Below are 17,038 nucleotides of genomic sequence, written 5' to 3'. Positions count from 1 at the left end.
ATGAAGAAACTATCAAATCGAAATTGATATAAACGGTCGATTACACCGTTAAAAATGGATCTGTAGATACCATGAATTTCCTCACTTTTCGTTTTTTGACGTCTGCATTTAACGAAAATATAATGTTTGTGGCATTGGATTTGATTGGTTCAACCGGCTAAGCCTATGAAGAGACAAAATGCGAATTCCCCTCATCTGTGCCATCTTGTATTCCATAGTTGAACTCAATTTAGTTACAATGAATTGAATCGAAAAAGAGAAAAAAACAACAACAGTAACATGGCTACATAGATCTGTTGACCAGTGAGATACGTATAGCAATGGAATGAAAGAATGAAGAAAGCGTATATGTGTATGTATGCATCAGCACGCATAGATGTACAGCTCTGTGTGGCCGTGCTATTGTTGTTGTTTTTTCACTTTTTCATTTCAATGCTACAGAATTAAATTCAGTTTTTGCATCTAATTCACACTAAAATCAGATGGCGCTCATTAGCGAGATTCGCAAAAAAAAGTCTCCAATCTCATACAAATATACACCGGCTGGATTGGTTATAGTAATAGAAAATCTCGAAGCAATAAGAAACTTTTTGCTATACGTAAAAAGTGGTTTATTTAACATTCACGTGTCTAAACGATGACATTTACAACGAGCGAAGTGTTTATGTTTTTACAGCTAAGCATCCCCTTAACATTGATTGCTTCAGTGATTCCGGCTTGGTAGCTGCGATTTGGTATGCTTTATATCACAAACGACAGACCCGATTTAAAACATGTTGTTGTGAATGCCGTGAAGTATATTTTGCTAATTGGATCAATAAAAATTATGGCATAAACGTGAGATGTTTATTTGTGCGAGTTTCATGCATATATGTTATACGTAAATTTGCCGTTGTCGTGAAATGAAACTATTATATCACCCTTTATATCTAGACGTTTGGCAATTGCATGCGATTCTGATGGCGGATAACAGTGGCGGATTAAGACTTTGATGGGTCTCACTGCGACAATTTTTTATGGGCATGTTTTTTTTTCTTCTTTTTTGATAAACCAATTGTATTTGTCACAAATATTGTCATCTAGGGCGGTCATTTTCAAAAATAAAGATCTGCTAAACACTATGGGAAACAATTTTGTTATTAGCATGACAATCTATATAAGTTGTATTAATTGAGCATTTTTCTTTGGAAATGTGGGCCCCTAAATCGGTTAGGCCCTACAACACATTGACGTTTTTTCATTGATGATCCGACACTGGTTGGTAGATTCGAGTTGAATGTGTTATACAAACGATTTTTTTCTCTCTCGAAATGAACTTGAAAATTCCAACCCAATATATTGTAGAGGGATAAGAATGGCTCGAGGATGTTTTTGCTCTCGAATCTACTTTTTCTTCTACATTGAACGCAATACATCAAAGAACTCCGATAAAATCAACTGAAATCGTACGTGAAATTCATTGATGCGTTTAATGCTAATCGAAATGTAGTTTGAAACTTCATTTTCCGCATCCGTGTTTTATTTGTTATCTTATCTTTCTGTCTGTTAAATGCTTGAAATTTCTTCGGTTTTTTTCTAAACAAAGATAGCACTCAATAAATGTTCTGAATCTGACCGACGCAGGACCGATATGGTAGATATAGTAGATATAGTGTAGTAACGATGAAAACTCTTTTGATTATTTAATTTATGTAACATATAACTTGACACGAAGGCTAGCTTTTGGTGTCAATATTATTGTAATTTATTGAGATTGATAGGCGATCGAAAATAATCGATGTAATGACCATTTCGTTATTTTATTTTGTTTACTATGTGGTAGTTCTGATTTCTAATTCACCCCGAATTAAAAAAAAATATATAGAAAATATATAGATTCATCGAATGAAGACAATATTTGCACATTTGTACATGGAAATTTTAGTGGAATTTAACTTTTGTGCCGTTTTCATATATAACCACATAAGTTGGAACTGAGAAAGTCTTTGTCTCTAACTGAGAAAGTATTTAACTGTCTGCTCAGTTTCTATAGTATTCTTTCACCATTGTCCCGTTTTCACTTCCATTCATTTTGTTACAAAGTCTCACATGCAATGAACGCATGGGTAGGGGCATATAGGAGCTTTTCATTTATTGCTCGTATGCTGCTGCATTTATCGATTTAGTTGGAGATAGAGTCTAAGAAAGTTTTCTAGTTGATTCCGACTTCTATGGAAGAACACACGAATTTTTAACCATTCATGCAATCAAGGCATATACACATATACTCTAATTCTCGTCTCTTTTCATTTTGAAAGCAGATTTTTTTTTTTTTTCTTTACAGTATAAATGATGAAAGAAAACACACTGTGCATTTCTCTTAACTTTATCTGGTGGGAATAAATATATTCCATTTGCGTCATTTTCCAACATAATTCTATGTCTATATGTGTGTTTCAAAGTCGGCATAGAAACAATTTTCCTATCATTTTTTTTATTGAAAAGTCGTAACTAACATATCATAATGACATAAGAACATTTCAAATGCAGCACATATTTCGACACTATCAATAAGTGATGGAGATATTTTTAAATATGAGAAATGCCATTTGTGTATCTTTTTTTATCCGCTTCAATTATTTTCGGTTCAAATCTATCGAAAGTAAATTAAATGAAGTCAAGTGGCTAGGACATTTTACACCTGAATATTTTGGACGAAAAATCTTAAGTACCGAAGCGGATAACCACTCTTTAATTTCACACGATAATATCTTGCAAAATATTATTCATGTGTGCTGAATTTTTCACCAACTTTCTCTACTGTTTGCTTTCTCTACTGTCTTATGAATTTTAATGTTTTTATTAGAATTGTATGAATTAAATTATTTTTGAAGATTTTTCGGCTTTTTCACTCTAATACGCAATAATTTAGAAATATATCTCCAATACGTATGTAATTTCAGATGAATAAATGCGTTTGTCACTGTCTGATGTTATTAATTTTATGGAAATCGACTAATAAGAATTTTCAAACTTTGTCCTCTCGAGTTATATTATAAAATCCGCCAAATATAAATGTTGTCTCATATTTAAGTGATTAAATGTGTTAGTTGTAAATGACGAGTACTTTTAAGCTGACTCGAAAAGTTTTACATTTTCACATTTTTATGAAAATTCTGGGCTTTTATGGTATGGAACCAATTTAGTCAATCTTTTTGGTTTCAAATACAAGAATAAGAAAAAAATCGAGACGTATTGAAAACACTTTGTGGTAAAGCCACGGTAAAATGCTTCTTTAGGAGTTTGAAAGGTACTCTTTTGTGGAATATAATCGGATGAATACACGCGTATGTTGATTTTCCCATCATGTTCGTTGGGTTTCTCCCATTTGTTCGTTCATTTTGTATGAGTCTTGGTGGTTTTGGATGGGTATCTCTCGAAGAATGGTGCGTTACTACAGATGCCACTTTGTTTTGCGCCCATTAAAGTGGAATGAATGCACTTCCTTACGAAACATTTCAATTATGCACTGCTCAATGTCGCCTTTTGACCATTTCCCGGTTGTTTGTAAACATTTTCATGCAAATGAATAGTAAGCATGAAGCATAGCAAAACTGCGCCATTGTCAAAATCGGAAACACTGTGATCAATTTAAAATATACATTTTACTATGTGTGAGTGGTGCAGCTATTGTAGTCAACCAACCTTCATCGTGATGTACAGTGTACACACATCACTAACATCACAAAAACGGTAGAACAATGCAAGGATCCGAGAAAATGTTTCATATTGATTTTATTTCGCAAGATTAAAATACTCTGAGCATTCACTGGCTCCGTATTCTATATCTAAACAATGTATTTTCTTTTGACCACGAAATGCACGTGTTAAACGGAATTATTAAAAATAAATTCAAAGATTGTATTTACATTGACGACTCTAGCGCAACATTAAAGTGATACACGTTTTGTTAAAAAAAAATCGGCTTGTATACGGTGACACTGCTAAATGTACAATTGTAAATACATCGACACACCAAACTACGCACATTGAAGAGAAATAAGTAAAGACATGTTGAATTCCGGATTAGTAAGCATCTGTATAAAAGTTTCCATTGAAAACTAGAAACTAGCCTATGCATTATAAAAGTTTCTGTACTCATACAATGCATTCAATTGCTACCAAAAACATAGAAATATTACCAAAATATCAATTGGGAGATAACGCCGAGTTGCATAGACGAGGGAGAGAGAGAAAGAGATAGAGAACGCCTTGTTGTTTGTACGCCCTCTTGTTATCGAGCACTTGTTGTTTGTTTATTTATTTGTCTAACAATACAATATAAAATTCGAGAGTCAAGCGCAATAAGGGCACACTATATAAACGCCATCTATTAATAACCGACTAACTACAATGTAAATCAAACGTATCTGTTTCCCCTTTTTATTTACTCCCTTCCCCTCTCGCTATACTTTTACATTGTAGTTAGTCTGTTTTACAAAGATGTCGTTTCTGTGTAAGATGTGTGACGTCACAATGTATTTATATGGATAGCGCTCGACTCTCGATAAAATTCGTATGAAAGCGGCAAAGACTAGGGCAAAGAGCTTACCGACACAACGGTATCTAATATATTAACATTATCGCAAGCTTAGTCAATAGTTTTTTAACATAAAGCATAATAACTGTTGAAGGGTTTTGTACTATAAAAGGTTTGAGTATCGGATATGAACATTAGCTATTTTGCTATTTTCACAGCAAATTGCGATAAAATTGTGTCAACTACATACTTGAATAAAAATTCCAATTTTTTTGAAATTTCATTATATTTATTCGATAAATTCATAGTACTCAAATTAAAAATGCTGATTAATGTAACAATACAATGGTTTTCTTTGAAAATCACATTTAATGAACAAATTATGTCCAATTCAACTTCCTTATTAATAATACAAATATCAAATATGATGTATTTCTTCAGCGGTAGGTTTAAATTCAATTAGCATTCGTTCCGCTGAAATAACGTTTCGTATTAAATTTCAAGATGAAAAACGTTGTTGCCTTTCAATTTGGTCGACTTCCGCCCATGCACGCCGTACAGTTTTGAATAACTGAAATAAATAAAGTTCAATCAACAATTTAAAATTGAATTTTTATCTTACAAAAGTTAAAAAAAAAAAAATCTACCTGTCCTAGCCAAGCTTCATCGGCAAGAAGTTCATTCAAAATGACTGTAGAACCTTTTGTTGGATCTTGTGCATTCTTTTCGGCCACTTTTTGTGAACACTGCATAAACATTAAGTATTTTTGATGGGCAATCTTATGGAGTAATTCACATTGTGTCAGACAGCTTCGACATAGTAAGAAATCCTATATAGTTGAAACGAAATATCGAATAATTTAATAATTTATTTTATTTTATTTTTTTACCTTGTCTAATGAAAATCGACTATCCATGGAAGCGGGTCCGATTGTGTTTGGATTCAAATGGATTGGATTGTATGGTTGGCCGTAAAGAATTATTTTTGATGTAATATTACGTTTATTGCATGCCACACATATGATTTGACCATTGTTTGTGACATCACAATCGATAATGTTGGAACATGGCCATGTTTCTATCAAATGTAGCATTCTTGTTGGCCATGCTGTCATTGTGTTTCGCAAACGAAGTTTCCGCTGAGTTGTAAGATCATCAATTGTTTTCACATTTGATATAAAATATTCGTCTGAAAATTCAAAGAAATTTTTTGACCATTTTGACATATACATTTGTATACTATAAATGAAAATGAATATGTATCGTGTGTACCTTGTTCTTGCATAATTTCGGTAAGGAAATTGGAGTCAAGAGCTTGCGATATGAGTGTTTGAATGTAAACTTCAAATTGCTCTTGAGTATTTGAAAACTCCTGTATCACCTTTTCAATGTACATTTCAGATGTCACCGAACATAGATCACTGCGTTGCAGCTCAACATGTAATTCGTGCTGTAATTGTCCAACATGACTGCATTTCACGAGAATGTACGACGGACGATTTTCCAGACTCCATTGTGCATACTATAGTTATTTGAATGAAAAACAATATTAGGCACACATTTTTCTTCGACTATGGATATTTATATGATGAAAATAGTTCTATAACTTCTATATTTATAGGTAATTTTCTGTTCTTACCGTTGATAGGCTGCGATAAACCGTTTTATTATTGCTGTGAAATGGTTCAAATTTTTGCAGTAGCGTTTTACTGTTAACACGCCAAATAGCTGGCCAATCTTGAAAAATATCTTGTCGACTTATGATGAAATCCCCGGTTTGGAGGTCTTGGTTGTTTATATTGCCACTCGTTCCATAATTAAGTTGTGTGGAAGAGCTATTGCTTGATTTTTGCTTAAAATCAGAATATGTATTTTCTATAAATGAAAAACATTATTTGTAATGAATTTTTTGTTTAATACTTATACTGATAGTATGATATGTATATGATAGCTGTTGACCATGGAGAAAGAATGAAAAGTATTTGAGAAAAAAACGTCATCCTTTTCTTTAAGAAAATTGTATTGTTGTTATTTTTTGTATTCTTCGCTTTTGTCAAAAGCCTTTTGATATGAAGTTATCTAGAAGATTGACTCATTGCGTGAACTTATGACTAAGGTGACCATTTAACTAAGGATTTGAATACTTTGAATAGCATAAAGAATGAATGTTCGCTATTTTGTACTATGCGTTGTGTGTGTTTGTTAAATATTAAATTTGTTGCTGTTTTATAAAATATTGTTAATAAATATGGAAGAGCATATTCATTATTATATATTCTAGCACTGCGTACGCATTACCACCATTGACCACCATATTAATGAGTCTTTGCTCAAGGTATCGAAAAGGCTCATTTTGATATCTTAATAGATGTTAATGAATTGATCGATTATGCTATTAATTTATGCTTCTATTCATGAAGTATTATCATCGTGATGATAAGTAAATAAGCAAAAACGCATGGGGTTAACCACCAATCCAGTTTTGCTAGTTTTCCTAGTGCGTGAAGTTGGTTATCTTGGTAGTTTGACGTACAAACTGTACCCATATTAGTGTGATAAATGCCTGTTTTTGCTTGTTTTTTTTTTCTAGTTTGGTGGATAACCTTTTGCAAAAAGCGTATGTAGTGGAATTTTACCTGTATCATATTGTGATTTGGTGGTTGCGCGTTTTACACCCGATCTATTAGTTGTTCGCGTTTTTCGGGTAACTTTTCGACGGGGCATGTCATCATCGTCATCATCATCGTTTGTCTAAATTTTAGCGATAGATTGAATTCAAAATTCAAAGTTATAAAACAGAAAAGTTGTGTACTTCATTTCGATTGCAAAACAACCTTTTGTGGTGTCCATGCGGGATCTGTATCGGAATCGACGAATTCGGGCGGTTCATCTAAGTCATCAGTTACGTCCAGGCCTAATGCTTGTTTTTGCATTGCACTCATAATACTTCGACCTTTGGCCTTACGATGTGACGTTTCACGACGAGCTTGTGGTACCGACAGAGGATCTATATCTCAGAGGAATAATTTTTATAATGATAGGCAGCTGATTTTTGTTTTCGCTGTTTCACTGTCAGGTTCCGTTGGAAATGACATGGTTTTTCATAAATTCAACATATTTGTACCTACTACTTAGTACTTACCTACTATTTTTAAATTATAAAAAAAACCATGTCTATTTCACATTATATCTAAATAGGTAATATTGCTGAAGACAGAGGTGGTGATTGGTGAATGCCAAAATTTTCTTCCAAATTATACTCCGAACATCCATTCGAAATAAAAGAGTGGAATGTATAACGGTGCATTCCAAAATTCAATGTGTTCTGTATCGCTTGATTGCCCAAATATAACATCGTTTACAAATAAAATAATCGAAACAGTTTTTAATCAATCATTTGCAATTGTTTATTTGTTTCTTTTTCATTGTTTGTTACTATTCTCTTTTTTCTGTGTGTGTTTTTTTTTTCTTTTACGTTTTGCATTTATGATTTAATCGAATGGTATTCTGGGATTCGAATGTATTTTTCATTATCTTCACATCATTTAAATTGATAATTTTTAATAGCATAATTCTTTTTTTTAACTCTATTATTTATAACTTAAATATTTTGTGATATAAGATTGAAAATCAAATTATAAATTTAGCAGTCAGTTTTAATTCAGAACACACTTTTTTGCTATAAATTGAAAAGATGTTGCCTTTGGGATAAAAAAAAGGCTTACTCGTTTTCAATTTTTTTTATTTATTTTGTGTTTTTTTTTGTATGTTTCTTTCTTTCTTGTTTTTACATGTCGTGTTGTGTAAAATAAGAAAAAAAAAATATTTACATTTTTTTGTCTCCGTACTTTTGTTCTTTATATATTCTTTTGAAGCGGAAATCATGGGTATATTCTTGAGCTATTGACTGTTAACACTTTTTAGGGACAATTTATTCATAACAGAATCAATAATTTAGCTGATCAATACAAGTAATGAAAAACATGTTCTAAAATGTTTTTAAATGTTTTAAAGAATGGACACTTATTCTTATTTTATTTTCATGTCCGAATATTAGTTTTTCCGTTTGCTGATATTGCATAATCACGCATGTGATGTGAAATTGTTTGTCTCTCTTGGTGAAATGGAACTTTTAAATTCGATCGACTATTTTTCTTGTTTGGTAAAAATTATTCAACTGAATCTTTTTAATTTATAAAAACCAATTTGTCTGAACAAAAAATTTATCAGCAAATATAAGGTCAAATATATGCGTATAAATACCCGCCAATTTATTTAAAAAGAAATGCCACCACACAAAAAAAAGCTTAAAATTATACAAATTTATTTGAACTCATAAACAAATTTATATAATGGAGATATTTCAACAGGCTATTTGAAATTTAAATTGGGTTTTATATTCGAAATGAAAAATCTAACTAATGAAAACATTTGAGAATTTTTCGAACAATTCGGTTCCATTACTATAAGTTTTATGGGAAAAAAAAATATTCGAGATAATTTTGTTTTTTGAACAAAGAAATGATGTCAGCGATATTTTTAATTTTTGAGATTTTTTTTTTGGACTACTTTGTAGTAAAATAATTTGCTTGGACAAAAAAAAATTATACACAATTCTGCTGAAAAAAAATTCACTAGCCAAAAAAAAAAAAAAAAACAAGAAAGATGTAAAACTACAATTGTTTTAAGTTCTTGAATCACAAAATATTAGAACCATATGCGAATTTCAAGATGCTGTTCACTATCGCGTTTTTATATATTTTTAAACACGTTTTACATCTTTCCGTCTGTAAAATATACAATTTAAAAGCATTTAACCAGCTATGTTAAATCTGATTGCTTCTATCTATAATTACATATGTTTGCCAAAGTTATTGTACCATTTCTGAGACCGTTAAAAATAAAAAATGGTTTTTAAACCGTTTGATATAAAATGCATAATTACCGGAAATGTAGTCAATGCAAATGAATTCAGTAGTTTTTTTTGTAAAACTGTTGTGCCTTGTATTTCAAAATTACAACTTTTGATAACAAAATAAACATAGTTCTTGCATAAGCAAGAAATTGTAAAATATTACATAATTTTTGAATTTGATTTTAGTTTAAAATTTTGGCATGAAATATTTGTTTGGATTTCTCCGGATTTTTTGAATTATAAATAGGAAATAAAGGAAATGTTCGTAAAATATAATATTTTTTTTTTAAATTCAAGTGAAAGTCAAACCAATTTTGGTTATTTTTCACATTACATATGTTAAATTAAAAAAAAGTTTCGATTTTAATCAAAATCAATTGATTTATATGTCACATACAGATTTGGGCGTAACGAATGTGTCCTATCCTAACTATCAAACACTGAACTTTAGTTGAAAAAATGGAAAGATATGCATTTGGTTGCATAAACTGTAGCATTGCAATAAGTTGCGAGTTCAGGGCGAGAGAGAGAGAGAGAGAGATGTATTGATATCGAGTTGAGGTGACGGCTAATTTATATCTAAAAAACTGATTCTCACGTCAATTTGTTATTCGATTGTGAATTGCCGAGCTCAAGTGAATTTATAATGCCTGTTGATTGAGAGTAATTGAATGTAGTAAAAAAAGCATTATATTATAAACAAATAATTACAAAATATGATAGTTTTTTTTTCTTTATCTCTGGTTAGTCCTTGCTACAGTCGATCAATCGATACGTTACAGAACAAAATAAAGTTTCACCACTACCACTTCTGTCTCCGCAGATAGTCAAAGTAAGAACTGAAGGAAGATGTACCTTCATCTTGTGGATAGTACATCTGTTGTTGGCTTAGTATTTGTGACGTGCCAGCGACAAGTTGATGGGCTGAAGTGGCCGCATGTTGTTGCATCAATAGCTGTTGATTCTGTTGTAAACTATGGTTCTGTTGTAAAGACAATGCATTCGATGTTTGTGATTGTGTTTGTGAAGACAAAAGCGAATTAGTATGGCTGGATTGGGTTGTACGCGCTTTTTTTGCTGCATTTATTGGTACCTGTGGCGCTCGTTCAACGACGCTCTGCTGTGATTGCTTTTTACTATTTTTGTTTGTGGACTTGTAATTTGAACTATCTGAGGTGTCGTCATCGTCATCTGTGGGAGCATTTGCGATTCGCTTGCGATCGTATGCAATCGATGTACCGCCAACCATGGTATTGTTTATATTCATACCATTGGTCATTTGATTTTTTGCATTAGATGTTTGGTTCGATGCTGCTGTTGCTGCGGCCGATGATACTGTCGCCTGATTTGTTCCTCTTGACCATGTTTTACGTCCTCCACCGCCACCTCGATTCACTGGCGGTGGTGATGTGTCGCGTTCGCCTTGTAAAAATTTCAAATAGCTTTGCATAAAGCCCGATCCTGGACCGGTTGGTGTTGGAAACTTTTTATCAGTCAATGGTGTCGTTTTCTGTTGCGACATTTGATTCGAAGAACTTGATTGTGAATTATTCACATTTTGGCCGGTGTGCGAGGTGGTGTGCTGCATGTGTGATTGCTGTTGTTGACTCGATTGGTTGTGATGTGATAGTGCATTGTTTGTGGTGGCCAGTAGCGTCAAATGATTCTGTGTGGATCCTTGATGTGGTGGTATTTGCGTTGACGTCGGTTGCATGCTCCCGCTTCGGTTATTTTCTGCAAGAAATCCAAGTTCTTCCTCAATATTCGGTACTACAACTTTTGGCGGCTCGTCTTCGCGTATCTCAGAAGCGGTGGGGGAATAATTGGATGACACACTTGGCGTACCAAGACTGTCATTGTATGGAATATTATTGGTGACTATCGGAACGGAATTCAAATTTAATTCATTCGAATAGTCGCCAATGCCAATTGGCATGGAAAAAGGGGGAAAATATGGATGGGAAATTGCATGGTGTGTGGGATGTGAAATCATTGTGCTATTGTGATTGTGAATCCTATTGAAATTGCAACTGGGCGGGCCATTTGATTGTTGATTTGGTATGTGTGCTGGTGGCGGAATACGTTCGTTTGTGCTATTATAATATTCAGAACAAGTAGGAAATGATGTTTGTTTATCATCAGAAGAATCCGCTCGATCGTTTATTTTCTTCTTTCGCCCAGTCCTCGATTTGGAGTCGTCTACTTTTTTAACGGTTTGATCGCTTAAAATAGTAGCCGAAGATGACGTCGTTTGACGCTGCCTGTACTGATTCAGTTGAGTGAACTGTGTGCTTGCTTGATTTGATTGGATTGGTTGTGACGAGTTGCCATGTGTTTTTTGAGCTGTCAAATTGGTTCGATTTTGTTGGGAAATCGATTGAGAACTACTATCGAAATGGGTACTGCTTTGTTGTGAATCAATCGAAAGAACCGGTGGAGAAATCTGATGCAGTTTGGTAATTTGAGCCGGCGTTTGATTATAAATTGGTGAATTTGCTTGCAGCGCATTTGAACCATCTAACCAATTTGACATTGACGACGACGATGACGACGACAACGGAAGGGCAGTTCTTTGAATCACAGACGAATAGGCAACTTGATTGGATTTTGACGACGAAGTTCTGGAGATGCTCGCATCAATTGGCGACTGCGAAGGATTCATTGGACTGTTGTACATGGGATAAGCTGGACTTGGTACAGCACTATGAGGTGAAGGCTGTGAATTTATTTGATGCGGGCTCGGTCGGCGTGGTATCACAATATGCGAACAATCAGTCGTGGGATTTGAATTCGGAATGGGCGAGGCACTATTGTGTTGAAACTCTTGCTTTCTCATCGATGAAGAGGCATTTCGACTGGTATTAATATTACTTGCACTATGACTACTATTGTTTCTATTGTTATTACTACCACTATACGCTACTTGAATAGGCGACGATTGTATCACATTGTTATGTATGGCGGACGCTTGACCTTGACCATGGCAATGGCCATGGCCATGGCCGTGACCTTGACCTTGAACGTTGTTGGCATTGTTATTGAGTGAAGCACCAACTGAAGAATTATTTGGTATAATCGCCTTTGAGTTCGCCTTCGTTTGCACATGATTCACAGAAGTAAATTTATGTAATGGTACGGATGATGCAAAATTTTGAGAGGCAATCACAGGTGAATTCGATCGTTCAGATTTCACACGCGTCGATATATGATGATGAGAGGGATTGGAATAATCTTTACTTATAGAAGTAGAAGGATCTGAAGATGCATTGAGTTGCGAAGACGAACTGATGCCAGTACTGCTCGTAAAACTTGACTTACTTCCACTTATTGTATGATTACTGCTGTTGCTGTAGTTGCTACAAATTAAACAAAAAAAAAATGATTTGAGTAAAAAAAAATTGAACGATTTAGTAATCAAAATTTAAATAGTGGTCACCAACTTTGGCAGATTTTTTTTTTATTAAATAATGAAAATACTCACCTATGTTGCTGAGGTTGCTGGTGTTGCAATTGCTCCTGTTGGCCTATCGATTTTGAATTCGCAAAACTAGACTGCAGATTTTGATACGGTGAGGATTGAGATGGCGTTTGATAATAAACACTGGTGCTATTGATCGAAAAATGTTTATTTTAAACGGTAAACTCTTGGCTCTAATTTAACACTGTCATTCTAACATTCTAACATTTACGTAATTATCTTCCATTCCAATACACGTAAAAAAATGTAAGGCACTTGTATCGTGTTTAGGAATTTTGGACTTCCGACTTTTGTCGGATTATACACATACTATTTTACATCTAAAAGAAATCAAATCAAAAGTTAAATATTAGCATACCTCGGTGCAGATGTCGACGCAATCGTCTGTTGCTTTATTTGTTGTTGGGATTGCTGTGGTGACATTGATCGAGCCGTTGACGACGACTTAATTATGGCATTTGCTTGGTTTATAGGCTATATTTATTATAAAGAAAGAAGAAAAAAAATTACTGTGGAAACTCATTTGTGAAGTGTAAAAAATAGTTTTATTACTCCAATAAGGTATGTACAAGGATTGGATTGGAGTATTTGGCAGCTTTGACAAAATACGCGTTCCTCAATTCATGCTACTAAAAAGAATTTGGGTTTTTTACCTGTGAGAAATGTGCGTTAAATGATTCATAAACTCCAGTTGAACTGCCCGATGATGATGAATGTTTAGTGGCCGTTGATGGTGCTGGGCTCGAGGCTACATTTTCATGTGGCAAAATTCCAAATGCACTGGGTAATTGATTGTTTGTATTTAAATCTCCCTGACTTCGAAGCGTTGTAAAGTCTGTTTGGCCTCTGGCCTGCCAGCTGAGTGCCGCTGCCGCTGCTACAGCTGAACCACTTGGCTGTTCGAAATACGATCCCGTTTGAGGCGTACTTATCGACGAATGGTGTGGTGTATAATTCTCTCGAATTATGTCTGAATCGGTCGTTTGCTTCGTAACTGCTGCCTGTGCAGCGAGTACTTGTTGCCGATGCTGAGCGGCAGCATTTATTGGATTGAAATGTGCCGGTTTTGGATTTGCGTGATGAAATAATGGTGAAAAAACATCGTAAGAAGGCGCTGATAAAAACGATGAGGGTGTTGCTTTGGAAAGGGAATAAAATGACCAAAATTAAACCATTGCTGCGGCCAAATTAATTGCATACCTCTTTTCTTACCGAATGACGCACTCGATGCTCCTAATGGTGTTGAATGTGCTGCTTGCAATAACAATTGTGATGTTGTCGAAGGTACGGCACTGACTGAAGACCCATGACTGCCACCTAAAGCACTGTTATTTGCAGCCTACAATATACAACAATTTCACAATAAATTTGAATGACTTTTGAATTAAACTCTTTTTTTTCTTGGAATATTTTTCCACCTGAGCAAAATGATGATGAAGATCTCCAGATGCGGCACCCTGTGCCGCAAGCCGATTATATGTGTACTGCCATGGTACCGCTGGGTCCATGATTTACTTAACTTATTCACGTATAAATATGCTGTACGTTTTGTATGAAATTCGACACAAAATATTTTTAGGCGCAATCGAATGAAAATTCATGGGAGTAAATCTAAGTTCACAAATTTTCTTTGTGAAATCTAGAATAATTTATATAAAATAAAATTTTCATCAAACATTTTCATTTTGTAATAAACGAAAAAAAAGAATGCCCGCATATATCGCGAAAATACTTCAAAAAAAAAAATTCTCAAATTTTTTGGGAAAAAGTATTTTCAGGAATGTTCCGGCATCCCAAAATAAAAATACAACAGTCCAAGACAATTAACACGTACCTTTAATTTTTTTTTGTTTTAATAATCAAATCATGCTGGATCGTTATTGACTAAGAATTAAATGTTCATTGATTTATTTGTGAATCGATTCTTAAATTGACGTTAATTTCCTGTTTAAATAAAAATCAATCAAAACAAATATTAATGACATGCTTTTAAAAAGAGAACAGTAGTTTTTTTTTATAAAATTATGGCCAAATATGTGTAATTAAGGAAAATAATTTTGATTCGATAGGCAAAGGCAGTTCATCGATTAAAAAATGACGAATTTTTATTTCCAAAATAAGAAATCTATCTAGTGAATTGAGCTCTGGCATAAAGTGTAGCATAAAGGCTATGCATAAAATTTCCATTTTGTTGTTGTCTTGCGAACAATCAACGACGAATATCCAGCCAACGCATACACATATTGATAATTATTGCGCGTACATATACACAAACAACAATTTTAGCGTCGTCGATAGTGCTGAACGCAAAATATAATAATAGTTTTATGTGTATAATACTCAGTCAAAGATGGTCAAATGCATTTCGATCCATACTTTTTGAAATGGATCGTGAAATAAACAAAAAAGGAGCTCTTGCTGGAGTTGACATAACATATCAATAGATGCATAGTGTCGCTTATTCTCAACATACATTTTATTGTTCTAACACTTTGGTTTGGAGTCTGTGAATGGAACACACAGGCGCATCTATGGAAATTAATTGAGAACAATCCCGATGTGATAACGATTCAACAACAAATAAATGCGCTTATACATTTTATATGTGAAATGTTTAATTGATTTTGCGCAAATGAAAATTTACTTCTGAGCAAAAATCATTGCTCAGCTTGAGCATCCATCACATTCAAACTCGCTATCTTTTATTTTAAACTTCCAACATTATATTTAAAACACATTTTGTTTGATAATTTACTGAATATGTAACACGAATGACAGATGAATCGATAAAAACAAAACAAACGATATCAACGACATTTTGACATTTACTGATGGCTTCAAATTTAATGACAAATTATTTTGAAAAAAAAAAAAAAATGATTGGCTGCGTAAATTTATTCAGAATAACGATGTTTATTTTGCGCAAATACACAAACACATTATTATGGATTTTCCATATCTGTTTAAAAAATGATATTAAGTTCGCCGGGTATAAATTCGTCGAATTTATTTTCCCAGAACAGTACTGCTCGGAATAATCACAATTTAACACACGTGTATAAAAAAAATTAAATTGTCCATATTCCAGATAAATTTGTACTCAATACCAATTTCGATTCAAAAACAGATAACACACAAATGCCGAAACTCTTGCGCGGTTCATACATCAATAAATTAGGTCTAAACACATAGGTATACGAAAGATGTAGTTGTTCAATTCACAAAAAAAACTCAATAACTTAAGCCAATTAACAATACGTTCAAAACAACAGTAGATATTCAAAATATTGTTTATAATGAAAATGAATATGTGTATTCAATAGACAAATCGATCAGTGATTGGTTTGACCAACGTTACGTTGTTTTGTTCACAATAACGATAGCTTCAATGAATTCATTTCATTCAACACTGTGTGTAGTATATTTTCATCGTTTTTGTTATTCAGTTTTTATACACATTATAAACATGTATGTTTCATTCTAATGATATTTGCACAACTAAATAAATTGTACCACGTATTGCAAATGTAAGTGCGTTTGTGTGTTTGAAGCGATTATAGAATTATCCATTACATTGACGAATCTCAAATGTGTAGATTTTTTTTTATAAATCACTTAAGACTGAAATTATAATCAAAACATTAATCACAATATATATTCTTTTGGGTTGCCTCTGTTTCTTGTTTTTCTTTTGTATGTATATAATTTTTCGACACAAAAACGTTTCATCTCTATTCATATGTATTGGATGTGATAGAGGAAGAAGAATTTTTTTTTAATAAAACTCCACCGATTTCAATTGCATTTGTGAGAATATTTATGATGTGAAAATATTGAATATACTTTTATCTGCTGTGTTTTGATGCGTTTTATATGAAACTATTGTATTAAATGCGATTCATTCGTTTTGGATAAAATTTGATTCAATTCAAATATAAAATCACCTCTAATTACACTGAAAATTGCCAAACCATTTTTCATCAATAGTATATATATTTTTTCCATTTGCACAAAAGTTTACAAATACAACAACACACACGATTTATACTAAACTCCAAACTATCGTCTCGCCTTTCACATTCATTGCGGCCATTTTGATTTTTTTTCATTGAGCAAGAGAGATGAA

General features: G+C 33.2%; 1 protein-coding gene across 3 annotated transcripts; it reads right to left on the bottom strand.

Moving 5' to 3' along the window:
* Positions 1-4,831: 4,831 nt before the first annotated feature.
* On the bottom strand, positions 4,832-17,009 carry LOC116339086 (putative GPI-anchored protein pfl2). Of its 3 annotated transcripts, none has more exons than XM_031764737.1 (16): positions 16,857-17,009; positions 14,747-14,856; positions 14,331-14,551; positions 14,125-14,251; positions 13,566-14,050; positions 13,271-13,386; positions 12,916-13,041; positions 10,528-12,790; positions 10,290-10,416; positions 7,354-7,526; positions 7,156-7,270; positions 6,159-6,394; positions 5,792-6,041; positions 5,410-5,708; positions 5,167-5,349; positions 4,832-5,090 (listed from the first exon to the last, which is right to left on the bottom strand). In XM_031764737.1, exons 3-16 carry the CDS (start codon positions 14,418-14,420, stop codon positions 5,019-5,021), a joined length of 4,662 nt encoding a protein of 1,553 aa, XP_031620597.1. In that variant the 5' UTR covers positions 14,421-14,551; positions 14,747-14,856; positions 16,857-17,009; the 3' UTR covers positions 4,832-5,018. The 3 variants fall into 3 exon arrangements, with proteins under 3 accessions (XP_031620597.1, XP_031620596.1, XP_031620598.1); XM_031764738.1 differs by having other exon boundaries at positions 4,843-5,090; positions 10,290-11,168; positions 12,753-12,790; positions 16,857-17,005; XM_031764736.1 differs by having other exon boundaries at positions 4,835-5,090; positions 10,290-12,790; positions 16,857-17,008.
* Between the last annotated feature and the right edge of the window lie 29 nt (positions 17,010-17,038).

This window comes from Contarinia nasturtii, unplaced genomic scaffold (genome assembly GCF_009176525.2).
Source record: "Contarinia nasturtii isolate CC-2019 unplaced genomic scaffold, AAFC_CNas_1.1 Cnas_scaffold_493, whole genome shotgun sequence".
NCBI lineage: Eukaryota > Metazoa > Arthropoda > Insecta > Diptera > Cecidomyiidae > Contarinia > Contarinia nasturtii.
Note: the sequence above shows the minus strand (reverse complement) of the source record. Positions and strands in the feature narration are given on the sequence as shown.